At 46.1% G+C, this 27,151-nt stretch overlaps 1 protein-coding gene across 2 annotated transcripts; it reads right to left on the bottom strand.

Moving 5' to 3' along the window:
- Positions 1-246: 246 nt before the first annotated feature.
- On the bottom strand, positions 247-26,419 carry ELK4 (ETS transcription factor ELK4). Of its 2 annotated transcripts, XR_014950158.1 has the most exons (6): positions 26,266-26,419; positions 16,218-16,433; positions 13,980-14,912; positions 11,683-11,799; positions 7,104-9,017; positions 247-7,016 (listed from the first exon to the last, which is right to left on the bottom strand). XR_014950158.1 is itself a non-coding variant. In XM_085561242.1 (5 exons), exons 2-5 carry the CDS (start codon positions 16,422-16,424, stop codon positions 8,919-8,921), a joined length of 1,356 nt encoding a protein of 451 aa, XP_085417368.1. In that variant the 5' UTR covers positions 16,425-16,433; positions 26,266-26,419; the 3' UTR covers positions 247-8,918. The 2 variants fall into 2 exon arrangements, 1 of the variants encoding a protein (XP_085417368.1); XM_085561242.1 differs by having other exon boundaries at positions 247-9,017.
- Between the last annotated feature and the right edge of the window lie 732 nt (positions 26,420-27,151).

Here is a 27,151-nt window from a genome sequence, read left to right as displayed (position 1 = left end):
CTCTCCTCAATAAAATCCACCATCACATTTACTTGGTTTGGTAATTCCAATCTGCATTTTGGCTACTTAGAGGGAATAAAAATCCCATTTTAAGGAGGTTTTCACCAGAACAGCACCTGATTTAGCTAAACACTTTAAAATACAATTTACCTCGATGTCTGATGAGCTCCCTGCTTATCACATCCCCTGCAGCTGTGACTATTTTCTCTACTGAAAGTTAAAAAAAAACAGTCAAAAGAGCAGAAACTTTGTTAAAAATATTTATTTAAAAAAATACAATTGTTTTGCATGTCTGGTTGCACATAACTATTAACATATGATTGACTTGAATAATTTGCTACAATGCTTTTTTGAAAGCCAGCTTGCATTATACAAAGCAAAATCCCTCTGTCAGTTCTTACATAAAATAGTTTTCTTTAACTATTCCCACCCCATTTAAAAAAAAAAATTGCAATACATAGATTTTTTTTTATTTTTATTTTGTCGTAATTTTTTTTTTTTTTTTTTTTTGCACAAAAATCGAAGCAATAGAAAAAAGTCACCTGATTTCTCAGGAAAGACCTTCATGATGTTTGAATAACAATTCCCAAAGAGTCACTTTGAAGTGTCAGGACAGTGCAAAGGAAATTTTGCATCTTTTTTGCCTCCTGTTTCTATTCAAACCTGAAATGTGCTCCAGCAACTCCATCCCTGCCCTAATCCAGTCGCTCGTACTTTGAATTTTCAGGATGGTTTACACGCTGAAGGTCTTCCTAAATGTTATCTCAGAAGGTTAAATAAAAGCAAAATTTAGTAACACTGAACAATTACTGAAAACTTTGGCTATTCATGTACTTGCATTACATACCAGCATTTTTTTTTTTGTTTTGTTTTTTTTTTTTTTAAACACAATGGCATTAAGATACTCTAATAAGGTATTTAAAAATAAAAAAAAGTTAGACTGAGAAGCAATTCTGTCCCAGGCAGGGTCACCTAGCTGGAAACGAGGGGTGATTCTTACACTTGTCCAGAAAAGTCTCCAGTGTAGGAAGTTCCAGACACTCACTACAACGTCATTTTGCCTCTTGAATTTGTACTTTATATATATATATTTATATATATATATATATATCTATTTATAGAAGAAAAAAAAAATGTAACTTTGTTCTGGAAAGAGCCACTGGAAATGTTCCCCCTTCTGCTCTTTTCAGGGGATTTTGCTTCTTGAATTTGTATTATATATATATATATATTTATATATATATATATTTATAGAGAAAAGAAAATGCAACTTTGTTATGGAAAGAACCACTGGAATTTTTCCCCGTTCTGCTCTTTTTAGGGCATTTTGCCTCTTGAATTTCTACTTTATATATATATATATATATATATATATATATATATATATATATATATTTATAGAGGAAAAAAAATGCAACTGTGTTCTGGAAAGAGCCACTGGAAATGTTCCCCCTTCTGCTCTTTTCAGGGGATTTTGCTTCTTGAATTTGTATTTTATATATATATATATATATATTTATAGAGAAAAGAAAAATGCCATTTTGTTCTGGAAAGAGCCACTGGAAATTTTCCCCTTTTGCTCCTTTTGGGGGATTTTTCCCCCCTGATTGTTCTGAAAAATCTCAGCCAGGTCAAACTGGGAAAGGTAAAAATTCCAGCCCGGAGTTCCAGAGCTCGGGATCTGCTCCCAGCTCCCAAAAACCTGCCAAGAACCCAGCTCAGCCCAAAAATTCCAGCGGGGATCCCACCCCAAAATCCCCCTCCCAACCCAGATGTGCACTCCAGGAACAGCGCACAGCTGGATGGGGGTGCTGGAGTGGCTAAAAAAATGGATTTAAATCCATTTAAACCCATTTAAACCCTTTCAAGACACAAAAAAACCCTGCCCAGCCCAGGGAAGCTGCTGGATCTGTGCTGATTCCCAGGATTCCTGGGAATTCTGACTCCCAAAATTCCTGCTGGAGAAGGATTCACCCCCAGATGAATTCCAGCTGCCCTGATCTCACACAGGGCTGCTGGTTTTTCCCTGGAATATTTTAGTTTTTTTACTTTTTGATGATGAATTCCAGCTGCCCTGATCTCCTTTAGGGGACACGACCGCTGCGTTTCCCGAGAATTTTTCCCTTTTTTTTTTTGTTTTTTTTTTTCCCCTTTTTCCCCCACAATTTTATAATTCCAAATCAACTTCTCAGCTCTAAAAACAGAGGGGAAGAAGCATTAAATGTGCTACTGTACCCATCACAAAGCACTGTGACGTACATAAGGCCATCTGGTAACACTGCAACAGGCTACAAAACAGGTTGGAAAAGGGAATTTTAGGAATTTTTCCAAAGGATTTGTAGAATTTTTCAAAGTTACGAAGAATAAATCTCAACCCTGCTCACGGAGAATGAAAACGTTTCAAAAGTATATTTTATACATAGGAAAAAAATACTGTAAAACTGAACAACAGCACAACAAGAAGAGAAAATTAAAAAGTCGACACGATTTTAGGTTCAAAGCTTGGAGGGGGTTAGGACATGCTAGGGGAAAATAAAAATTTAAAAAACTCCAAAAATAAAAAAGCCCAAAACACATCCCAAGGAGCTGAGGGCAAAGGCAGGGGTTGGAATTTTGGAGCCCAGCACACTCCAGGAACCACGCACAGCGCTCCAAAAAAACACAGAAAAATCACCCCAAAACCACAGAAAAATCACCCCAAAGGAAAGGAAAATAAAAAAAAAATCAAAATAAACAACAACAGCTTCCAGTTATTGGTACAGCACTGCTGGAATGGGCTCCCCTCACATCCCTGATTTCCAAAGGGTCATTTCCTCTGCTTTGAGATGAAAACCTCCTGCAGCACAACCTCAGCACAGAAATCTCGGAAATCCAGCCCAAAAGTTTGCTCCACGCACACAAAACTACTCAAAAACCACATTTAAGACACTTATTTTCTTATTTTTTTTTGTTTTCAGATGTGGCAAGCAACAACGTCAAAAAATAAACCTTTGGCAACTCACAAGCGCACGCTGGGGCAGGATGGGTTTGAGTGCTAAAAAAGGGGGAAAAAACCCAAAAAACCCCCAAAAAACCTCCCAAGGGAGTGCAAAATGTTTGAAAGTGGCGACTGCAGAGTGCAGAATCTGCTCCGAGGGACGACGGGGATATTTATATGGATTTTTGGGAACACATCCTGCCAGGCGTGAGCCACGTGTGCTTCAGGCAGAATTAAACACTGAGGAATCTAAAAAAATAAAAAAAATTACAATTTTTCAGCTCTGAGCATGGAAGAGCTCCACAAGCAAAATCTGCTTGCTTTGGAAGGTGGAAACAATTTTTTTTTTTTTTTTGCCAGTTTTAGGGTGGTTTTGTTCCAAAATAATTTATAGGAAGCAGACATTTTGCTGTTCCAACAGGGAAAATTTGGAATATCCAGAGGATAAACAACCTGTGGTCAAAAACAACCTGCAGGGAACACAATTCTGCTGATTCCTGCTGGTTCCTGGCACAAAGGCAGGGATAAAATCCCTCAGTTTGGGATTTAGTGACACCAAAAAACCCCAAATTTCACTTTTCTGCCCCAAAGCTCTACAGGGAATCCTGACAGAAAAGGGCAGCAGTGCCCTGGTGGCTAAAATCAGGCTCGGGAGGAAGATTTGGTGCCATTCCCGAGGATTTCTCCCCTCCCTTGCTCCCAGGGGAATTTTGTGCCCCAAAAATGCCTCAGGAATGAGCAGGACAAGACTGGCACACAGCTGGATGGGATGGGGGTGCTGGAGTGGCTAAAAAATTGATTTAAATTGATTTAATTCCCTCCAAAACACCAAAAAAACCAGCCCAGGGAAGTTGGAGCCGCTGCCAAAATCCCCTTCCCAAACCAGATATGCACTCCAGGAGTGAACAGGACAGCACACAGCTGGAGTGGCTAAAATTGGATTTAAAATTATTTAAATCCCTCCAAGACACCAAAAAACCCTGCCCAGCCCAGGGAATCTGCTGGATCTGTGCCAATTCCCAGGATTCCTGGGAATTCTGACTCCCAAAATTCCTGCTGGGAGGATGAATTCCAGATGAATTCCAGCTGTCCTGATCTCCTGTTTCCCTAGAATTTTCTCCCTTTTTTGGTTGGTTTTTTTTGGGTTTCTTTGTTTTTCCTAGCTTTATTCTTCCAAATCAACTTCTCATCCCTAAACCCAGAGGGGAAGAAGCATTCCCCAAAGGTAAAGGACATAAAACTCTCCCTGCATTTATCCCAAAAATCTCCCTCTGCCAGCTCTGACCCCAGCAGCTCCAGCCTGCCCCACTCCCCACTGCTAATTACTGCTTAATTAACTCCCAACCAACCCCAAACCGCCTCTGTCCAGGCAGCACCAGCCTCATCCAACAGCCTGGAGAGCTCCTGAGTGAATATTCAGGATTTTGGGCTCTCTCAGGGGCTGCCTGCAACACCCACTCTGTGATTTTTAAGACAAAAACCACCCCACCACTTCAGAGGCCAAAAGTTCTTTTTCTTTGGTTTTTTAGTTGTTTTTTTTTTTCCCATTTCTCCTCTTCCGGATCCAGATTCTATCCCTCACAGAGCTGAGGAAGGAAAAAAAAAAACCAAAATAGTCACCCAAAACTCAAAAAGTTGTTAAGTACCTGTGGGTTTTAACAAGGTTCCCTGACCCAGAGCTGAGGTTGATTCCCAGAGCTGACAACACCTTGGTGCAACACTGAGGTGGAAACAAAAAATGGGAGAGGTGAAACTGCAGAGCACATCGAAAACTGCCAGAAAACAGGAGAAAAAAAACAACAAAAAAAAGGGGAATAAATGATAAATGATAAATGAATCAAGCCACAAGAGAGGGGCAGAGCTGCAGGTCGGGAGCTCAGCTGGAGGAAAAGCTCCAGAGGGGAGCAGGGCCCTTCATCCCCATCCCAGCTGGAATTCCCAGGGAATCCCACAGGGATGCAGCTCCCAGGGAATCCCACAGGGATGCAGCTCCCAGGGAATCCCACAGGGATTCAGCTCCCAGGGAATCCCACAGGGATGCAGCTCCCAGGGAATCCCACAGGGATGCAGCTCCCAGGGAATCCCACAGGGATGCAGCTCCCAGGGAATCCCACAGGGATGCAGCTCCCAGGGAATTCCACAGGGATGCAGCTCCCCGGGCTGGGGGAGGCTGGGGAAGGGAGATCTGCACCTCAGCAGCTTCGCTGGCCTCAGAATGAACATTTAAAACCCAAAAGATTCCATTCTGGAATATTTTGGAACAGCTGAGGTTTGAAAACGTGTCAGAGGGGGAAAGGATCCCAGGCAAAGCCTTTCTGTTCTCCATCATCCCAAAGATCCCACGGCTCCTCAAGCTTTGGGATGCTGCAGGTGAAAAGAAGGAATTGTCCAACTCCAGGAATTTTATCCCTTCCTGATCTGCAAACCAGAGCTCGAATGTGCCAAAACCTGCACAGGAACTGCAACAAAGCTCTAAACCTAAAATTGCTGCTAAAAAAACCCAAAATTCCTCCATCCCCCTCTTTTTACCCGGATCACCTTCCCAGGGAAGACAGAAAATCAAGGATTTCATAACCATGGGCCATTTTCCTCCTGCCAGGAGCCCTGAAAATCCAGGATGCCAAACAGCAGCAGCAGCTCCACATGGAAAAAAAACCCCAAAAAACCCCAAGGGATTCCCAGAAGCAGGACACAAATTCAGCTTCCACGCCCTTAAATCCTACCAGAAGTTTGAATTTTAGGGATTTATTCCCATCTCCAGAAGCTGGGAAGGATGCTGGGTTCTTGTCTGTCTTCCACCGAACTCTTTTTGTTCTACCAAAATGCTTTTCCTTCCAAAAGCTTTGACCTTCCACACAACCCAAACCAGCCAGGAACCAACTGATGCAAAAATTACCAAAAATTCCACAAAACCAAAGCTACTCCAGCAACAGGAACCTAAGAAAAAAAAAAAGCTTCTGTAATGCTGCATTATTAAAATTTTTTTTTTTAATCACCACGGTACAGAACTAAAACAGAATCTACTCTAACCCCACCTGCCCTAAGTTAAATTAAAAACAAGGAGCTGCACAAAAAGTGCTCCTGAAGTGACCTAAAGAACCAGCAGCTGACAGGGAGGCTCTGTCAGGAATGTGAGCCAGGAAAAGCTGGCAGCTCCCTGGCAGGCAGCACATGCACAATGAAATATTCCCTTTATTTCCTGAAATCATTTTCAGTGACCTGAAAATCGCAGTGGAGAAAAGGCAGCAAAAGCTGCTCCTCTCTCCCACCTCCTCTCCCTTTTCCATCAGCTTTCCCTCCTGAGCTTCTCATTCTGATTTTTTTTTTTTTTTTTTGGTTTTTTTTCCTGCCCGCTGGGTTTTTTTACCTGGTGGAAACTTTCCCATCCAGGGAATTCAATTATCTCATTCCACAAAAACTCAGCATTCCCACAGGAAAACCTGGATTCTCTGTGGCACAGCAATTTTGGGAAGCTTCTTGGAGAGGAGCAGGAGCCCACAAATAATATATTTTTTTTTTTGGGGGGCTTGACCCTCTGCCCAAAGCCATAAAAGCTCACAAAGAATTAAGTGCACAAATTTTTCAACAGCTGAACTTGGCTTTTCTCCACAGGGGAACAAGGGGGAAAGGGAAGCAATTAAATTGCAAGTTTTTTAGTGCTCATCATTCATGAATTTTCAATTCGAATCCCAGCCTGCAAATGTCAAAAGTCCACGTATTTGGTAGGCAAAAAATTGGCCAACCTGAACCAACCAAAGTGCTGCTATTTATACATAGCTCCAGAAAATTTCCCAGAGCAGGCTCCAAAAAAAGCAAAATTCCAGATGCCTGCTCTTCATGATCACCTGCAGCTTCGCTTCTGCATGTCAAAAATAAAAATTAAATTAAAACAAAAGGTCAATATTGCACATTTGAAGAGCTGCTGGCGCAGGAATTTCCTCCTGCATCTGCTGATGTCTAAATGTGAAGCGTTTTTTGCCTCTGACAGGAGCCAACAGGAAGACAGGTCACTCCACGAGCTCACTCCCTGCTTCTCCACCTGAAAAAGGAATATTTTTTTTTCTCCCACTTTTTTCCCCTGGGCAGGTGAACAATGCCCAAAAAAAAGCGACTCTGTTCCACCCACCTGTCCCAGGTGTCACGTCAGGAACACACAAAAGTGGTTTGTTTTTTTTTTTTCCGTATCTCAATGGCAGGATATAGAAAGGGAACATCACTGCAGGAAAAGAAAAGTCCTGGGTGTTTCTTGTGGCTTTCAAGGGAATTCCAAAGCCTGGAAAAGTGGCAGAAGGAAAAAAAAAAAAAAAGAAGAAAAAAAACCTCTGGAAAAGTTTGAGTTCACCACTTATCCGTGGAATAGGTGCAGTATTTACAGCAAACACTGTCAGCTCCTCGTGCTGGAGAGGGGAAAATCTTCCTCTGCTCATGGCAGCTCGCAGGATGCTGAAGGAAAGAGATGTCTCCATCTGTTTTTTCTGGGAATATTTTATGGGGAAGATCCTCAATTCACACCCAGAAGTTGCTGCCTGACATGGGATGCCCCAAATTGGAAGGACACAGACCCAGAGCCCAACACTTCAGGACTGAGGGGCTGAGAGAGGAGCAGCTCTCGTTTTTTCCACCCCTCACTTTTCTTACAAGGCCACCTGAGGTGTAAAAATCCACCTACACAAATTCCACCTCACCTCCAACAATGGCTCCGGAGAACAATCCTGCATTTTTAATCCAGGACACCAAGGAGGTGAAAGCAGATTTACCCCGTGGAACCCCTCAGCCTGCTTTGGGGTCAGTGCTCCCTCCAAAAAAAAACCAAATAAATCGACAGCCCCGCTGCAAAACCTGGGGTAAAAGACAGCAAAAGAGGAGCTTTTCCACGTGGGGAAAAGCAGGAAGCTTCCCCAAAATTGTGGAGAAAAGAGAAGCAACACTAAATGCTGGCATGTTGCTGTTCTCACTCACCCTGCTGGGCCCTGGAATTGCAGGTCAGGCAGCAACCTCCCCTAAAAACCCAAGGAAAATCCCCCCAAAAAACAGGGAAAACCCCCTGAAAACCCAAGGAAAAGCCTCCAAAAGTGCAGGGAAAATCCTGCTGCCATCCTGCTGATCCAGCAGGGAGCTCCCAGGCTCTGGCACAAGAAATGTTTGGACTCCAGCATTCGAACTGTGTGAGAAGTGAGAGGAGCTGATCCCAGCTGTCCATGGGAAGGGAAGGAGGGCAGGGAAGCATCCAAAATCCAGCCCCACCTCTTTTCCCAGGGGCTCCACAGAATTGTCCTGCACATAAACTTGGAATAAATTCCTTGAAAAAAAAAAAAAAAAAAAGAAAATTCCTTGCAAAGAAAAAAGAAAAAAAAAGGAGAAGGGCAGCAGAAAAGCCCCGGCTGCTTTTGTTGCTGCACAAGTCCCGGTGCCCCCGGGGGCAGAGCTGACAGCACACACCCCAAAATCCATTCCCAAACTTTTCCTGGAATGCCAGCTTCCATCAGGATCCAGGCTGCTCCTTGCTGAGCACAGGAAGCAGAAGAACGGAGGGTTTTGTTTGTTTTTTTTTTCCAAGAGTCACAGAGAAAAGCCTCCTCTGGTGCTGTTTGCTGCAGACTCAGTTGCTCCAACACCACCCAAAATTCCTTTTGGACAGGTGGGAAAAACCTTCCAAACCAAGGAGGAGGAGAAGAGACTGGAGCTGCAGCTCCTATTAAGGCGTTTGCATATACATTCCCAGCCTGGGTTCTTCCAAAAAAAAGGGGGAATTTTTGCAAAAAAAAAAAAAGGGTTTTTGTGGGATTTTTTGGTTTTTTTTTTTTTTTTTGATGCGGGAATGGCAACAACTGTGGAGAATCTCTGTGGAATTACAAACTGCTCGCTTTAAAAACAAAAAAGGTGTGGTTGAAGGGAAGCGTCCCACGGTGTCCTTTTGCAGGAATTCCATGAATTCCATGTGCTATGTCTTCTGGAGATCCGGGGAAAAGGGGCCGGGGGTGGAGGGTCCGTCCAGTCCCGACAGCGTAAATGGGCCGTGACTGTTCAGCACTGATGGGAACTGAGAGATAAAACAAGAATCGTCACAAAATCACTTTAAATTCACGCTGCTCCAGGATCTGGGCACAAAAAACAGCAAAAAAACCCCCAAATGCAACAACAAAATAAAGAAAATCCACCCCAGAGTGCAAGGATGCTCTTGGTTCTCACTTTTATTTTTTAATGCAAAAAAACATATCAATTCATGCTCCTCCAGTATCTGTGCATAAAAAAGGGGAAAAATACCCCAAATGCAACAATAAAATAAAGAAAAACCACCCGAGAGTGCAAGGATGCTCTTGGCTTCTCATTTTTATTTTTTAATGCCAAGCTGTGGCACAAATAAACATTTAAACTCACTGCTCCTCCAGTATCTGTGCTCAAAAAACCCCAAATGCAACAACAAAATAAAGAAAATCCACCCCAGAGTGCAAGGATGCTCTTGGCTTCTCACTTTTAATTTCTTTTTTAATGCCAAAACCCATTTCAATTCATTCTCCTCCAGTATCTCTGCATAAAAAAGGGAAAAAATACCCCAAATGCAACAATAAAATAAAGAAAAACCACCCGAGTGCAAGGATGCTCTTGGTTCTCACTTTTAATTTATTTTTTAATGCCAAAAAACATTTCAATTCATGCTCCTCCAGTATCTGTGCATAAAAAAGGGGGAAAAAACCACAAATGCAACAACAAAATAAAGAAAAATCATCCCAGAATTCAAGGATGCTTTTGGCTTCTCACTTTTAATTTATTTTTTAATGCCAAGTGGTGCCACAAAAAAAAAAAAAAATTTCAATTCACGCTGCTCCAGTATCTCTGCATAAAAAAAGGGTAAAAAAATAACCCAAATGCAACAACAAAACAAAGAAAAATTATTCCAGAGTTCAAGGATGCTCTTGGCTTTTCACTTTTATTTTTTAATGCCAAAAAACATTTCAATTCATGCTCCTCCAGTATCTGTGCACAAAAAAAAGGAAAAAAACCCACAAATGCAAAAACAAAATAACGAAAAATCATCCCAGAGTTCAACGATCCTCTTGGCTTCTCACTTTTAATTTATTTTTAATGCCAAAAAAACTATCAATTCACGCTGCTCCAGTATCTGTGCACAAAAAAAGGGAAAAAATACCCCAAATGCAACAACAAAATAAAGAAAAATCAGCCCAGCGTTCAAATGGCCTCTCACTTTTAATTTATTTTTTAATGCCAAGCGGTGCCACAGTGACCCCTGAGCTGAGCACTGCCCCATATCCTCGTTAAAACGTGATTTTAATCTGGGTTGTGAGGGAAAAAAAGGGTTTTAATTGCCCCTCAGTTAATGAAATATCCCCGTTTATTCCCCATCTCGTGGCACAGATGAGGAACTTCCTCCATCTCCATGGAAATGGCAGAGCCCAGCCCAGAAAATTTCATTAAATTCTTCCGTCTCAATGGGATGAAATGAAAATTTAATTGAATTGGGTTCAATTCTACCCTTTGCCTCAGCAAATTCAGGCAGCAAATGTGGTAATTCCAATGGCACAGTGGAAGTGTGAGGGAAAAACATGAGAATTCCAATTAAAGGAGGGTTTTTTTCCTAAATATTGTGGATTTTTTTCCTATATAGTAAAAAATCCTGGCCTTGGACACTTCCAGGGATCCAGGAGCAGCCACAGCTTCTCTGCCAGCTCCTCACCAGCCTCACAGGCAGGAATTTTATGGATTTCTTCCATAAAAATCATCAAAAACGTCATCACAGAGATCAAACACACACTCTTTCTCCTCATTAGCTGTGAGATTAATTCGTATTTTTCATCAGGAATGATTGGAACAAACAATGGGAAAATTTGAAAATTGAGGAAAATCCCAACAAAAAAAAAAAAAAGTTACGGGGAGAAGTTTTTACAGGAAGAACAGACCTAAAATATAGAAATAATCTCTGTCTAAAGCAGCCTGTGCTGCTGTAAATCTCAACCAACATTTATGTGAAAAATTCAGATTTTATGATTGGCTTTTCGCAAATGTTACAATGAATATTATGTGTGTAATGTTAGAAAGTGATGCTGTATTAATTCTCTTAAGTAGTGTGATAAATGTAGTTTTAGGTTACAACATAATATTAAAATAGAAACTCTGTGGTATAGAATTTGAGATAATCAGGATAATCGAGAAAGAGATGTCAGCAAAAGGGGCCCATAAAAAGTTACAGCCTAATTATCATAAAAAACATTCTTCCATCTTTTTGAAACCACCAGGATTAAGGAGAAATTGATAAAAACCAGAAAAATTCTTAATTTGCAGGGAAATTATGAATAATATATGAGATATATGAATATGCAAGAGGTATTGCTTTTAAGGTTGTTCCTTTTTTCACAAGGGATGATTTTTGTGACTTGGTGTCCGAGAGCATCCAAACATCCGTAATTCTTTGCTTTTTATCATCTTGTAATTGTCCTAACTCTAAACTTTATTACTCTAATTCCATTATTATTAAACTTTTAAAATTATTGTTAAATTTTAAAAACCAAGCGACTGGCGTTTTCCCACGATTTACAATACCCTGAAATAAAACCGGGTTAAAAAAAAAAATAAATAAATAAATAAAATTAACGCCCGCAAAGGGGGTGGGAACCGACAGCTCCTGTTTTATTTTGGCTGCAAATTTTGGGAATAAGGGGAAGGGGCTGGGAATTCCTGGAAAAACTGACCTGGAAGAGGGTGTTAGCACCTTGCAGGCGGGCAGGGCTGAGCGGGGCCACGGGGCTCAGCGTGCTCCAGAAGTGGATGCTGGAGAGCAGCGGGCTGGGGGTCAGCAGGATGGGAGTCTGGAAAGGCAGGAAAACACCTGTCAGCGCCTTTTCCACGGAATTCCAGCCTTTTCCGTGGAATTCCAGCTTTTTCCATGGAATTCCAGCCTTCCTCGTGGAATTCCAGTAGGAAAATTCCAGCCTTTCCCCTGGGATCCCAGCCCTTCCCCTGTAAATCCAGCCTCTCCTGTGGAATTCCAGCCTCTCCTGTGGAATTCCAGCCTTTCCTGTGGAATTCCAGCCCTTCCCATGGAAATCGAGCTTTTCCCACAGCAATTCTGCTTTTCCCACAGAAATCCAGCCTTTCCCCTGGGATCCCAGCCCTCCCCCTGGAAATCCAGCCTCTCCTGTGGAATTCCAGCCTTTCCTGTGGAATTCCAGCCCTTCCCAGGGAATTCCAGCCTTTTCCAGGGAATTCCAGTCTTCCTTGTAGAATTCCAGTAGGAAAATTCCAGCCTTTCCCCTGGGATCCCAGCCCTCCCCCTGGAAATCCAGCCTTTCCTGTGGAATTCCAGCCTTTCCCCACAGCATTCCAGCCATTCCCAGGGAAATCCAGCCTTTTCTGTGGAATTCCAGCCTTTTCCGTGGAATTCCAGTAGGAAAATTCCAGCCCTTCCCCTGGAATCCCAACCCTTCCCATGTAAATCCAGCCTTTCCCGTGGAATCCCAACCCTTCCCATGGAATTCGAGCCTTTCCCACAGAATTTCAGCCTTTTCCATGGAATTCCAGCCCTTCCCACGGAATTCCAGCCTTTCCCACAGAAATCCAGCCTTCCTCGTGGAATTCCAGCCTTTCTTGTGGAATTCCAGCCTTCCTCACAGGATCCCAGCAGGAAAATTTCAGCCTTTCCTGTGGAATCCCTGCCCTTCCCATGGAAATCTAGCCTTTCCTGTGGAATCCCAGCCTTTCCAATGGAAATCCAGCCCTTCCCCACAGAATTCAAGCTTTTCCCATGGAATTCCAGCCTTTCCCCACAGAATTCCAGCCTTTCCCATGGAATTCCAGCCACAACACCCCTCAGCTGCCAGGAACTCCCATTCCTTCCTCCCTGCCAGCCCCATCCAGCTCTCCCTCCGTCCTCTGCCCGAGCAATCCAACCCTTTTTTCCCCAAAAATCCTGCAGGAAGCCACAGCAGAGCAGCTCCTCCTCCACTCCAGCCCTCGGGAAAAGTGGGATTCTGGATTTAAAAAGGAAAATAAAAACCCAACAGGAGCTTCTGGTGCCACTGACAATGCCAGCAACAACAAAAGGAATTTCCATCCAGCTCCTGGATATTCCAGGCTCACCAGCCAAGCACTTCCCGGGGTGCCAAAAGAACAACTCCACTTGGATTTTGGTTTTTTTTTTCCCTTTTCCCCTGTCTTCAGCCATTCCAGTTTTCAACCAGCAGCTCCCCCGTGGTCTCATTCTAATTCCAATTTATTGCAGGGCAGAGATTGCAGAGATACAGAATGATTTAACAGCCCTGCTGGATCCACTTCTCTTCCAAGTTTTCCATGAGACATGAAAGCTTTCCTTTCCCACACAAAGATAACAACCAAATTAAGCAGCTGCTCTTATTGCTGCTCGCTCACAAGACTCTGGCTTTTACTAAATGTTACTAAATGAGTAAAAACAAGCTCAGCAGACACCTCTGTGGGGCTGCTTTTGAAGGACTTCCAGGCCCAGCTGAAGGATTTTGGGGCAGGGTTTAGGAATAATCAAGGATTTTCAGGCCCAGCTGAAGGATTTTGGCGCAGGGTTTAGGAATAATCAAGGATTTTCAGGCCCAGCTGAAGGATTTTGGGGCAGGGTTTAGGAATAATGAAGGACTTCCAGGCCCAGCTGAAGGATTTTGGGGCAGGGTTCAGGAATAATTCAGTATCCTCCTGGCAAGGTTTACAAAATCCTGCTGGAGCTGGTTTGGGTTTTGCCTCCACATGCCAGCTCTGTGTGCGTGCCCAGCACCTGGGCACACTTCGGGGTGAGTTAACACCAAACTTGTGTTTGATTAAAAACAAACAAACAAAAAAAACCAACCAGGGAGTGACATCCTGAGTTTCAAACCTCCGCATACAATGAACTATTCATTTTCCACTTGCTGTTTTTTGAGCATAACATCATCGCTATTGTTAGTTAAAAACAAAAATAAAAGAAACCAGGAAGGGAATGGAGGGAATTGAAGAGAATGGAGGGAATTGAAGGGAATTTGGTCACCTGAGAGAAAAGTGCTGGAGTAAGAGAAGCAGTTGGGAGGGAAGGGCTGAGGATGCCCAGGGGACTCGGATCGCTGCCCGTGATGACCAGAGTGGGAGCCAGCTCAAGCCCTTTGGGTTTTTTCGACCTGGAGAGATGATTGGCAAATTCCTTCTCCAGCCCAGCTGAATCCTGCTGCTCTTTGGGCTCTGGGGACTGGTGCTGGAGGCTCTGAGCCTGCTCCAGCTGCTGGGAAGCCACAGATTCGATGTCCGTGTCAATGTCCAGGTCGGGGTTGGAGCTGAGGGGCGGCGAGGGGGGCGTGGAGGGCACCTGGAGGCCAGGAGACACCGAGGCCATGGGCGGCGGGGTCGGGGCGAAGCCGGCGCTCAGGTTGGGCAAAGGGGCTGGAGGAGCTTCGGGCACGCTGAGCTTGGGCAGGACGAGCGTCTCCAGGCTCTGCAGAGTCTCCTCGGAGCCCAGGGGAAGCGAGGAGGACGCGGCCGGGGCGGCAGAAGCCGTGGGGGTGACAGGCACCGCCGAGGTGGTGGAGACCAGCGGGGCGGAGGGAGGCTTTTTGGAGGGCACGGTGACAAATTTGATGACAGAGGGAGTGGGGTCCTGAGGTTTCTTCTCCGCCAGCTTCTCGGCCGGGTTCTCGATCTTGATGGACCTGAAGAGCTTCACGCTGGAGGAGTTGAGGGAGTTGAGGGTGAAGGAGGAGTAGAGGCCTGAGTGGATGTAGTCGTTGCGGCTGGAGGATTTAGCACAGGACTGGGATTTCTCCTTCCCACAGTTTTCCACGTCCTTGGGGGTGCTGGTCACCTCCCCAAAGCCGGGCATTTCGGGGTCCCCCTCGATCCGGCCCACCACCAGTGGATCCATGTTCAGGATCTCCGGGTACGACACGAATTTGTACACGAACTTCTTCCCGTTCACCTTCTTAATGATATTCTGAGGGGAAGAAGACAAAGTATATTTAGACCTTTCTTCAGATTAATTTTCTTCCTACAAACACTGCCTAAAATAGGCAGAGGAATTAAAGTCTGTAATCTTTCAGCCAAAAAAAAAAAAAAAAAAAAAAAAAAAAAAAAAAAAAAAAAGAATGTTTCTTCTTTTTCTTCTTTTCCTGTTTTAAAAACACCCTGAGTGTTCCAGTTCTGCTCCCGGAGCTGGCAGACAAACACTCCAACAGGTGAGCTTAACCTGACATGAAACATACTAAAAACAGCCTAGAAACTGCTAAGAAATCCTGTTTAACATCACAAAATGCCCATTAGCCCCATCAGCTGGGTACACTACTGGTAATTTAACAGAAGAACTTGCTAAAGGGTTTCTCCAGGACTGCAGAAGTGAGAGCTTGCACTTCAAATCAAACCACTATTCTTAATAAGATGATAATAAAGGAAAATAAGCAGCTGAACTCGTCAGCAGAATGCAGGCTAATCAGTTATTTCAATACCACAGAACTGCATCTGTCAAACTTGTTTTGCTCCTCAGCGAAATGCCACACACACTTTGGACTTGGAATTATCCTTATTTATCACTCCCTGATTGCTGCTGAGATCTCTCAGTACCGAGGCAGATTTGTGGCACCCAGTAAGGAACAGCAGCACCCTCCCACCTGCTCCAGGCTGAGGCTCCTCAGAAACTGGGAGTTATTTTTATCTGCTCCACTCACACACCAGCAGTCGTGGGATAAAGGGAAAACAAAGGTGAGACTCCAAGATGTTGGATAAACAAAAGCTTCTTACTCTGCTGGGCTGAAAACAGTGGTCAAACTGAAGGTGACATTCTGAACACACAGCGAAAATCAAAAATATTTAGGGCTGAAAAATGCTTCTTTTGGAAGAAATAAATGTAAAGAGAAAGCTGCGGAAAGATCTGAAAGTAGGGAAATACTCACGCGCTCCATCATCATCCTTGGATTTTAACCAACCATCAACCTGTATTTTAACCCTTGCAAGGGTGTGTATTTTTGGAAGGGCAATGAAGATCCAAAGACAAATTTATATTACCAAAGACACCAAGCCAACACTTTTCGCACCAAGCCACCAGAACCTCCCGAAACAACCAGCGAGGAGGAAACAGCGGAAGGATAAAAATTTCAAAAAAACAACCCAACACCTTTAAACAAAGCAGCCCAACTTCCTTCAGCCTGGCACAGAGGCACAGCAGTGCCACCCCTCCCTGGGAGGAGGAGGAAACAGAACTCCTCAGCTGGGAGGGAGGAGGATTGGAGCAGAATTCCCAGCCTACCTTCACGTAGTAGTAGCGCAACGCCCGGCTGAGTTTATCATAGTTCATGCTGGGCTTGTTCTTGCGGATCCCCCAGAGCCTGGCCACCTCCTCTGCCTGCAGCAGCTTGAATTCCCCGTCGTTGGAGGTCCAGCAGATGATGTTCTTGTTCTGGGGCTCTTGGAGCAGCTGGAGGAGGAACTGCCACAGGGTGATGGCACTGTCCATAGCAGAGAGCTGCAATTCAGAAAGGCAGGTTAAGCCCGGAGCATTTCCCTACAAAGAGTTGGGGGGGGGGGGGATGGAGCAAGGATTGTTATTTCCAAAGCCAGCAAGAGTAAAAAAAATTATTAGTCACCAGTCGTGAAAGATGTTCCCTGCAGAACTGAGGGGCTGAGTGCCAACTCTGGCGTCTCCTCCCACATGTCAGTACTTTTCACATGGGTTATATTTAGCCTCATTTAACTAAATCAGGTCACTTTGGGTAAGTTGCAGTGAGTCACTAGCCCCAAAAAAAAAAAAAAAGTTTCCAAGTTGTTCCATGTTCACCCACTCTGGCTTGTGCTGCTTTGTGAGAGAGCTCAGGTACACCCAGGTAGGGATCCAACCACCCCCTCACCTCCTCCTTCCCTGCCCCTGCCTCGGAGGGAACACAGCTCAGCAGGAACTGCAAAGCTCCGGGAAGATGCCAGAGCCAAAACAACTCCATTTCCCTTCAGTTTTCATTCCAGCCTCTCAATCACCCCAATCTCCCTTCAAATCTTTCTTTTCCAGGTATCACCCCTGTTTTTTTTTAATGAGAGTAAATACAAAACTAAATTAAAACTATTCCAAACGCTGCCTTTGCTTGGCTCTCCACTCCTGCCATGTTTACCCACATCAGTGATTTAGGCCAGGACTTTCTAGGACTGATATTTGCTCCAAAGTTGTTGATGCATAAATTCATCAAGGACAGACCAGGCAGATAACATTTCACCTCAACCATTTCTGCCTACACCAAAGAGTATTTCCACAAATATTTTTAACAGAGTACTCATCATTATGGATTAGATACAGTGTGAATTTAACCAGGCAAAATATTAATTCAGCACCTCTATAGATTCTCTTAGTCCAGAACTAATTAATTAACACAGCTTAAACTTCTTCCTGCAAAATAAAACCAGAAGAAAAAATGCTCTGGGGTACTGAATAACACTGGATATACACAACTGTGGGAATCCAGGGCTTCCCTCTGGCTGCCCTGGGACCCTGGCAGGGGTCAGGAACCCCCTGGACAGAGCCCCCAGAGACACTGGCTGTGATCTCTGCCCATGGAAAAGAGTTTTCAATCTTACAGGATCAATTACCAGCTCTGAGCGTTTGATATAAGGAATAATTAAGTGTGGCACGGGTGCAAAAGTGAAATTTTAGGATTCTAGATGAGGGGTCCAAAGGGGACAAGCTGGAGGAAATTGGGTGTGCCTTGTCCTTTTTCTCCTCCTTCATGCCCTCCATGTCTCACTGTGGTGTTGGCATTTTTCTGTTGGTTCAGGATGGGGACACACTGCCCAACGTAGGTGACAGATATTGGCACGTTCTTGTAAATCCAGCCCAGGGAGTTTCTGGTATTTAATGTTTGTCACATCCCACTGAGGGCAGAGCCCCACACGCTGCCCTGCAGGACAGAGCTGGGCAGGGCAGCAGAACATGTGAGAGATCAACAGAATAAACAACCTGGAAACCAGCACAGACCAATTATGGCTTCTGCTTTGGCAGGGGGCTGACAGACAGAGACTTTTACAATCTCAGAATCATCAATACCTCAGATTCTGACACATAACCAGATACTTTTCCCCCTAAGTAAAAGGTCCAGGGGTTCCACCTGGGTGAGTTTGATACTCAAACACTAATCCCAAGCTCCAAAGCAAAGGCCAGCCTGGGGAGCAGGAGGAAGCTGCTGCTGGTTGATGTGCTGTGTACATGGGGATCCAGCTCGCCCTGCCAGCTCATCTGTGCTCCCAAAGCCTTTTATTCCAATCTCATTATGCCCAGCACTTAGCCAGCCCTATATAAGGAAGGGAACGGTGTCCAGGGGAGAGGCTGAGCACTCAGGGAGCCCTGGGACAGGATTAGAGCTGACAGTTCACACAGGGCTTTTGGGGGAAAAAACGAGGTGCCCCGAGGCATGGCACCTTTTTGGGCATCTCAGCCCTGCTGCAGAATCCCTGCCTCATGGCACACGGGCTGATGTGACATTGATCCACGCAGGTAAATTGCTGCAATTAGGTGGAACAATCTCAAAGTGAAGGACACCCACACCCCCACTCGTTAGGCTGGCCCGAGGTGCTTTCCCTGTTAATTACTGCACACGTACAACTCCCTGCTTGCCCAAATTAATTGCTCGGCACTCGAAGAAACTGGAGGCTGTGCTTCCAGACTCTTCCCACACTGCTGTGTGCTGTGCCAGCTGCTCCATACAGGTTTTAGGGACCAGGCAAACCCCTAAAAAACCTTCCAGGACCGGCTGCTGTTGCCATTTGCCCCCAGCACCCCAGCCTGGGGACGCCGTGCCTCGTTCGGCACAGGGATGATGCAGCCACGCGTGGTGGCGTGGAGAGCACGAGGACTTGGTTCTGCCACCCAGCAGAGCTGTCAGGAGCCCTGAGACGTGCTCCTGAGAGAGCAGGCAAACGAAGCTGAGTGATTATTCCCACGCTGCGTTCATCCCCAGCGCTCTGGGAGCACTGCACCAAACTGATGCAACGTGGAAATCAGATTAGCAACAGGATTTCACAGTGGCTAAAGCTTTTTTTTTCTTTTTTTTTTTTTTCTCCCCCACCCCTCCTGCTAAAAATCCACGCGGCTTTCATTCCAGAATTGAACTGGAGTTATTTAATGAGGCTGCTTCCTTTGAGGAAGTTCCACCTTGCTGTTAATTCCAAGCTGACCCAAGCCAAGCGTCCCTGCCCAAGTCACAGCTGGTCTGGAATCCAGCTGGAGATGCACGGAGCAGCACGAAGTTCTGTGAAACAGCACACAAAGAGTGGCCAAAATGATGGAAAATACTAGATATTAAAAAACAAACAGGAAAAAAAAAACCAAAAAAACCAAAAAAACAAAGCCACCTTTCCCAGAGATGAGCTAAGTCGTTCTGAGGAGCTCTTAACAAAAGTTAAAGAGTTCACGCTGCTCAAATGCTGCATTTTCCAGCTGGAAGGATCCTCAGGCAGGATCAGAGTTACAGACTGTACTGGAGTGCAATTTTGCTCAAGTTCCTCCTGATGTTTCTGGCATTTGCAGCTTCAGGCGTGTCACGATTCTGTCCGTCACTCCGAGGACACATGGCACATCCCCAGCTTGGAAAAGTCTTGTCTAAGAAACATGGAAAGGGTGGAGAGGCCTCACTGATTCCCTGGCTGTCACTGAACAGGAGCAGAGAGCCTTCTGGAATTGTTCACGGGTGGGTTTTACTGCATAAAACAGAACGAATGTTCCTCTTTCTTAAATATTCACTGCAGTCTTCTGCAGGGAATGGTGGAGATCCCGCACTGGAACCTCATGGAAACTTCAAAGAAATGGGGAATGTGGATTTTCTGGAGGTTCTATCCAACGGGAAGGCCAGAAAACAACCCTGGGCAAAGCAATGGGGTCACAGGTGGATTTTGCCCCTTCACAGTCCAGGAGAGAGTGTTAGCTGGGAAAGTCCAATGTGTATCAAGAGACAATGCTGTGTCTCATTTAACTTTAGTACCAAAGCAGAAAAAATCCATAAAAATCCTGAAAACAAATCCTTGCTTTCCCAGGAAAAAAAAAAAGCAGAATATAAAAAAATCTATCACATAAGATGTAAAATTAAAACCAGCACAGGTAAGCTGAGCACCACCAGATGTGGGGAAAAGTTTTTTTCCTTCTCCAGCACCCAGGGCAGGAAACAGCTGCTGCCTTTCCTCAGCCTTTCCCTTGGCACCAACAGGGAGGAAAAGTGGCTCAAGACCCCCCCTGCCCCACATGCCTGAGGGTGAAATGTTCTCTGAGTTTGCAAACAGCATTTCACCTTTTAAAATTTCAACCAAAAGCCCCACTCTCCTCCTCTCACAGCTCTCCAGCAGCACAAAAACCATCCTAAACCCAACAGCTTTTCCTCCAGGATGAGCACACCAATAATTACTGCAAAATATCCCTGGGTGAATGTGGGAATGCAGGGCTTCCCTCTGGCTGCCCTGGGACCCTGGCAGGGGTCAGGAACCCCCTGGACAGAGCCCCCAGAGACACTGGCTGTGATCTCTGCCCATGGAAAAGAGTTTTCAATCTCATAGGATCAATTACCAGCTCTGAGGGTTTGATATAAGGAATAATTAAGTGTGGCACGGGTGCAAAAGTGAAATTTTAGGATTCTAGATGAGGGGTCCAAAGGGGACAAGATGGAGGAAATTGGGTGTGCCTTGTCCTTTTTCTCCTTCTTCATGCCCTCCATGTCTCACTGTGGTGTTGGCATTTTTCTGTTAGTTTAACTTAAGGACACACTGTTCAATGTAGATAATAGATATTGGCACATTATTGTAAATAACAGCACATGTATTTTCTGGTATTTAATGTTTGTAACATCCCACTGAGGGCAGAGCCCCACACGCTGCCCTGCAGGACAGAGCTGGGCAGGGCAGCAGAACATGTGAGAGATCAACAGAATAAACAACCTGGAAACCAGCACAGACCAATTCTGGCTTCTGCTTTGGCAGGGGGGCTGACAGACAGAGACTTTTACAATCTCAGAATCATCAACACCTCAGATTCCGACAGGTGAAGGTTCTGCTCCCTCCCAAGAGCCCGTGGAGAAAGGAAAACCAAACAGGGAATGAACCTGAGAGCCTTTCCCTTCCTGCACCATGTGAGCAGGAGGAAAAAATAGTTGCTAGAGGCAGAGGGCAGCTCTGCTTTGTAATGAGGCAGCTAAAATAGAGCACTATTATTGTCTTGAGATCTTCCCCTGACGCCTACGGGTGACCCTGGGAGTTCAGCAGGAGCTGCCAGGCTTTGGCACAGAGCTCCCAAAAAACCCGAGCCTCTCCTCTGCTGGGCCTGTGCATGGGTTTATCCAGAAAAGCCAGGATTTGGGATTTGCCTCTTGTCCTCTGTGGGGTGACAGGGCCTGGAGGCTCAGCTTGTCCTGGGTATGGGAGGGCTCAATCACAGAGTTTAGGAAAAATCCAAATATTCACTCTCTGTGCTCCCTCTGCACGCCCTGGGAAGGGAGTTAAGGCAGGATTAGGGGGGGTTTAGGCCTGTCCTAACCCCCTCCTTCGAGGTCTTCTGGCAGATTTCCTGTGCTTTGACTCGACACCAAATAATCCCCAATAATCTTTCACCTCCATTTGCTGCAGCAGCATCTGCAGCCTGATGACTTCTGCAGATGGGCTGAATAAAAAAATAAAAAAATATATAAATAAATAAAAAGCCTCGTCAGGCCCCCAGACAGGAAAGAAAGGCCCGGAGGAAAGGAAGGATGTCCCAGGCACACGGCAAAACCATCCCCAGCAGGGCTGAGCTGTCCCCAGTGTCACACCCAGGGGACAGCCCCAAAAAAGGCCCCAAAAATGCAGGGAGACACAGGGACAGCTCCTGGGCCCAAAATAAAAATGGGAATAAAGGCAGCAACAGGTCTGGGGATGCTCACGGTGCAGGTGAGGAAATCAAGGCTTCAATTCCAGAGAAATCCACCTGGAAATTCCAGGAAAATCCAGAAAAATGCAAGAAAATCCAAGAAAATGCAAGAGAATCCAGGAGATTTCAGGAAAATCCAGAAAAATCCAGGGGAAAAAAAATCCAGGAAAATCCAGGAAAAAAAATACTAGAAAATCCAGGAAATTCCAGAGAAAAATCCAAGGGAGGAAAAAAAAAAAACCTAGAAAATCCAGGAAATTCCAGGAAAATCCAAAGGAAAAAAAAAACCAAAAACCTAGAAAATCCAGGAAATTCCAGGAAAATCCAGGAAATTCCAGAAAAATCCATGAAAACCCATGAAATTCTAGGAGAATCCAGGAGAGCAGAGCTTGCTGTGATTGCAGCACACTCCCCAAAGCCATTCCCAGGGGTTTCCAGCACTTTGGGTGCTCGAGCAGGAGGAATTCTGCAGCCAATAATTCCTGCTCTGTTGTGCAACATCGCTCTGGACACAAGGCCTTGGTGGAAAACAAACAGATTTGGGTGAAGGAGAATTTTGGAGGTCTCAGGCCCAAGGCCACAGTGAAAACCTCAAAACCTAAGGGGGGTTTTCCCCCCTTTCTTTGTTCAATTAAATAAATGAATAAATGGCGTTTATGGTAATGACACGGTTGATGAAGTGTCCAATTAAAGTGGATATCAAAATAAAACCAGTTTTTTCATTCCTAATAAAATTTTCCTAAAAGCTTTTCCAGCTCCTGGGGCTGTGACTCACCTGAATCGGTGCTTTTAGGATTTTATCAATTTGAATTAACTTTAGAAAGAGCCTACTGTGAAAAAAAAAAAAAAAAAAAAAAAATTCACAAACCTACTGTCCAAAACTCCACACCCTGACGTGGTGGAAGCACAGCAGGGATTTGAGTCCTTTTCCAGAGCACACTCAGGTGAAATGCCAGGTAAAAACCTCTTAAAATGTATACAATAAAGCAATTAAACAAGGCATTCAAACTAGAGATGCAGAATTCTACACTCCCTCAAAAAAATCCCAACTCCTGGCAGCTTTCCAAGTAGTAATCCAATCAAACCGTCTCTAATAAATACCAAAAAAAAAAAAAAAAAAAAAAAAAGGAAAAATAAGGAAAAAGCACCCCAAACTCCAAGAAATTCTTGTTTTCCCCTTGCCTCTGGCATTCCCTGCACCGTTGTTCCCAATCCAGGCAGGAAAATCAGATTATTGTGAAGGAGAAGCCGTGGTTATCAAGGCAGGAAGTTCCTTGGAAGGAAATGCTGGAGGATGTCCTCATGATAAGAGCTGCTCCAGAGTTTTCATTGCCTAATCCCACTCCAAGCCTCTTTTTTTTTTTTCTTTTTTCTAAGCTCAAAACAAATGTTGCAATAAATTTTGCCTCCCTGGCTCAAAAATTGAGCCCCTTGAGACAAAATTAAGGTGTTTTATCAAATATTTGGGGAGTTAGGAAACAACTGTTTCAGCTTCTAAGTCCCGAGAAAGAAATATTTCATTTTCTTTTTATTTTCCAGTTTTTCCACAGTGTTTTCTGGCCTTCTCTGCTTTTCTGAATTAGCCAAGACCAGGAACAAACCATGAAGGACAACAATGACATCAGGATTTCCATGGGACTCAGGGCTGCAGGCTCAGGTTGGCAGCAGATGAGCCCAGCAGCTTTCTGGGGATATTTTAATATTTTAATCCTGACACAAAGGGGCCCCCTTTTGTTATCAAATACGGTTTTGACGACCACACCTGACTTTTAATGTTCAACCTGAGGGAAAACAGGGGGAAAAAGGGGATTTTAGAGCCCTCTCTGTGTAATTCCTGCAGCTGCTACAACCCCTCTGCTCCTCCATCCCTGCCTGACATCCCACCCCTGATTATGGACAGACCTCATTTCCATGATTTTCCATTATTCCTTTCCTAAATCTCTTTTTTTTTGTTGTTGTTTAGGATATGAGAGGGAAAGGTTTAAGACACACAGAGGGGATGGGAAACTTCAAAAGCAAAACTCCTTTGATGGGTTTGTGACCCTGCTGGGATTGTTCCATAAAAACTCTGATTTCCTGGAAGCTCCTAAGGAGATTACACTCACTTCCTCCTCATCTGGGCCGAGTGTTTACCAACAGCAGATTAAATTGGCTTGCACATGCACAATCCCTCTGCTGGAAGGAAAATCAGCCCCAATTCAGAGCAGAAAATAACCCCTTCTCCCATTAAAAAAATCCCAGGTTAAAATTCCTTCTGGATGGTGAAAAGGAAATCAGATTTCAGCTGGAAAAGCTCCCCTGGAACAATGTTTATGGTACACTCAGCCCCGTTGCCATGGTGATGGAACAACTCTTCCCTGCAAACAGGCCCAGAGACCCTAAAAATAAACAGCCCGGGCGAAATCCCCGTGTCAGGCAGAGGGATGGGCCAGGTGAGAAATCCCAAAAACAGCCAGAGCCTCCAAAGCAAACCCCTGCCTCGCTCAGGAGCTGCTCCTCCAAAAAAAAAAAATCCAGCCAAAACATGAATTCAGCACTTAAAAATCAAACCCAGCTCTGGATGGTGCCCAGCCCTGCTGGGGATTTTTGGGGATGGAGAGGAAGGGAGGGTGCTGGAGGTGGAATACAGGTATGGGATGTGTGCACCAGAGAGCAGCAACTAAAAAGCAGGATTTGCAGGATTTGCATACTTTCTCCTCTGCCTCCCCTATTGATGTGGGCAGGAATCCACCCAGTTCAGACAGGGGAGTGCAGGAGGATGAAAAAAAATAAATAATAGTGGTGAAGAATTAAAAGAAAAAAAAAAACAACCAACAAAAACCCAGCAGCCATCGGATCCAAGCAGCCCTTGGAGCCAAATAACCAAACCCTGGATCCAAACAACAGCTGCAAAGCCCTGCACCCAAAAATCTCCTGCACCCAAAGATTCTCTGCATCCCACCCAGGAAGCCCTGCACCCAAACAGGCAATTTCTGCACCCAAAAATTTCCTGGTCTCACCAAGCGACACCTGGACCCAAACAAACTCCAGGATTCCACTGAGCAATCCCTGGATTTGAACAGCTCCTAGACCCAAACAAGCAATTCCTGCACCCAAAAAAGGTCCTGCATCCCACCACCCACCCGCTGGATCCCAAAATCTCCAGGATCTCAACCTCCCACTCCCAATAAACCCTGGACCCAAAAAACCAGTTCCTGGACCCAAAAATATCCAGGATCCCACCAAGCAACGTCTGTATCCCAAAACCTCCAGTATCCCAACATCTGACTCCAAACATAACCTGGATCCTAAAAACCAGTTCCTCAACCCAAAAACCTCCAGCATCCCAACGTCTGACTCCAAACATCCCCTTGACCCAAAAAAAACAGCTCTTGGACCCAAAAATCTCCAGGATCCCACCAAGCAACCTCTGAATCCCAAAACCTCAGGATCCAAACATCTGACTCCAAACATCCCCTCGACCCTAAAAACCAATTCCTGGAGCCAAAAATCCTCCAGGATCCCACCAAGCAACGTCTGGGTTCCAAAACCTCCAGAATCCCAACATCTGGCTCCAAACATAAACCTGGACCCTAAAAAACAGTTCCTGGACCCCAAAAACCTCCAGGATCCCACCAATCAACCTCTGGATCCCAAATCTCAACATCTGACAACAACCCCTGGACCCAAAACCTCAGGATCCAAACATCTGACTCCAAACAACCCCTGGATCCTAAAAAACACCTCCTGGACCCAAAAACCTGCAGCATCCCACCAAGCAACGCCTGGATCCCAAAACCTCCAGGATCCCACCACCCAACCTCTGGATCCCAAAACCTCCGGGATCCAAACATCTGACTACAAACATCCCCGGGACCCAAAAAACCAATTCCTGGACCCAAAACCTCCAGAATCACAACCTCCGACTCCAAACATCCCCTGGACCCAAAAAAAACCAATTCCTGGACCCAAAACCTCCAGAATCACAACCTCCGACTCCAAACATCCCCTGGACCCAAAAAAACCCAATTCCTGGACCCAAAACCTCCAGAATCACAACCTCCAACTCCAAACATCCCCTGGACCCCAAAAAAACCAATTCCTGGACCCAAAACCTCCAGAATCACAACCTCCAACTCCAAACATCCCCTGGACCCCAAAAAAAACCAATTCCTGGACCCAAAACCTCCAGAATCACAACCTCCGACTCCAAACATCCCCTGGACCCAAAAAAAACCAATTCCTGGACCCAAAACCTCCAGAATCACAACCTCCGACTCCAGACATCCCCTGGACCCAAAACCACAATTCCTGGACCCCAAACCCCCCCAGGATCCCGCCAAGCACCCCAGGACAGAGCCAAGCCCCCCAAGCCCGGACCCAAACCGCAGCCCCGGGGCGGCGCGGGGGGCACCGCCCGGCGCTCCCCCCCCGTCCCGCCGCCCCCGCTCACCGAGGAGGAGCCCCGCCGGTGCCCGGGAGCGGTCGGTGCCGGTGCCGGTGCTGCCCCCGCCGTGCCTCATGCCCGGCCCGGCCGCCGGGGCCGCATCCCGGGCGGGCAGCGCGGCGCGGCCGCTTCCACACGGCCGGGGGCGCGCGCGGGACCCTCCGCGGCCGCCGTAGCGCCGCTTCCGCCCACGGGCCCGCGGCGCTCGCGGGGGGCGGCCAATCGGAGCGCGGCACCGCGAGGGCGCGGGCCAATGGGAGGGCGCGCTGCGGGTGAGGGGCGGGGCTGGGGGCGGGGCCTGGGGCGCGGGCGGGACGCGCGGTCCCGATGCCCGGCCCGGGCCATGTGCGCGGGCCCGGCCCGAACGGACCCGGACCGGCCTCGAATGGACCCGAACCGGCACCCAATAGAGCCATACAGCCCCGAACCGGCCCCGAACCGGCACCAAATAGACCCATACAGCCTCGAACCAGCCTCGAATGGACCCGAACCGGCCTCGAATGGACCCGAACCGGCACCCAATAGAGCCATACAGCCTCGAACCGGCCCCGAACCGGCACCAAATAGACCCATACAGCCTCGAACCAGCCTCGAATGGACCCGAACCGGCCTCGAATGGACCCGAACCGGCACCCAATAGAGCCATACAGCCTCGAACCGGCCCGAACGGACCCGGACCGGCCCCGAATGGACCGGACCGGCACCCAATAGAACCATACAGCCCCGAACCGGCCCCGAACCGGCACCAAATAGACCCATACAGCCTCGAACCGGCCCGAACGGACCCGGACCGGCCTCGAATGGACCCGAACCGGCACCCAATAGAGCCATACAGCCTCGAACCGGCCCCGAACCGGCACCAAATAGACCCATACAGCCTCGAACCAGCCTC

The sequence above is a fragment of the Lonchura striata genome, chromosome 26 (genome assembly GCF_050655825.1).
Source record: "Lonchura striata isolate lonStrDom1 chromosome 26, ASM5065582v1, whole genome shotgun sequence".
NCBI classification, from domain to species: Eukaryota; Metazoa; Chordata; class Aves; order Passeriformes; family Estrildidae; genus Lonchura; species Lonchura striata.
The sequence above is the reverse complement of the archived record's forward strand: the minus strand, read 5'-3'. Positions and strand labels throughout refer to the sequence as shown.

Excerpts from the sequence above, each read along its gene's own strand:
- ELK4 (XM_085561242.1), bottom strand. The coding sequence starts at position 16,424 with ATGGACAGTGCCATCACCCTGTGGCAGTTCCTCCTCCAGCTGCTCCAA. Across the intron at positions 11,800-13,979 it reads CTCCAGCACTTTTCTCTCAG|ACTCCCATCCTGCTGACCCC; the intron begins GTGACCAAATTC and ends CTGCCTTTCCAG. Across the intron at positions 9,018-11,682 it reads GTGCTAACACCCTCTTCCAG|TTCCCATCAGTGCTGAACAG; the intron begins GTCAGTTTTTCC and ends TTTATCTCTCAG.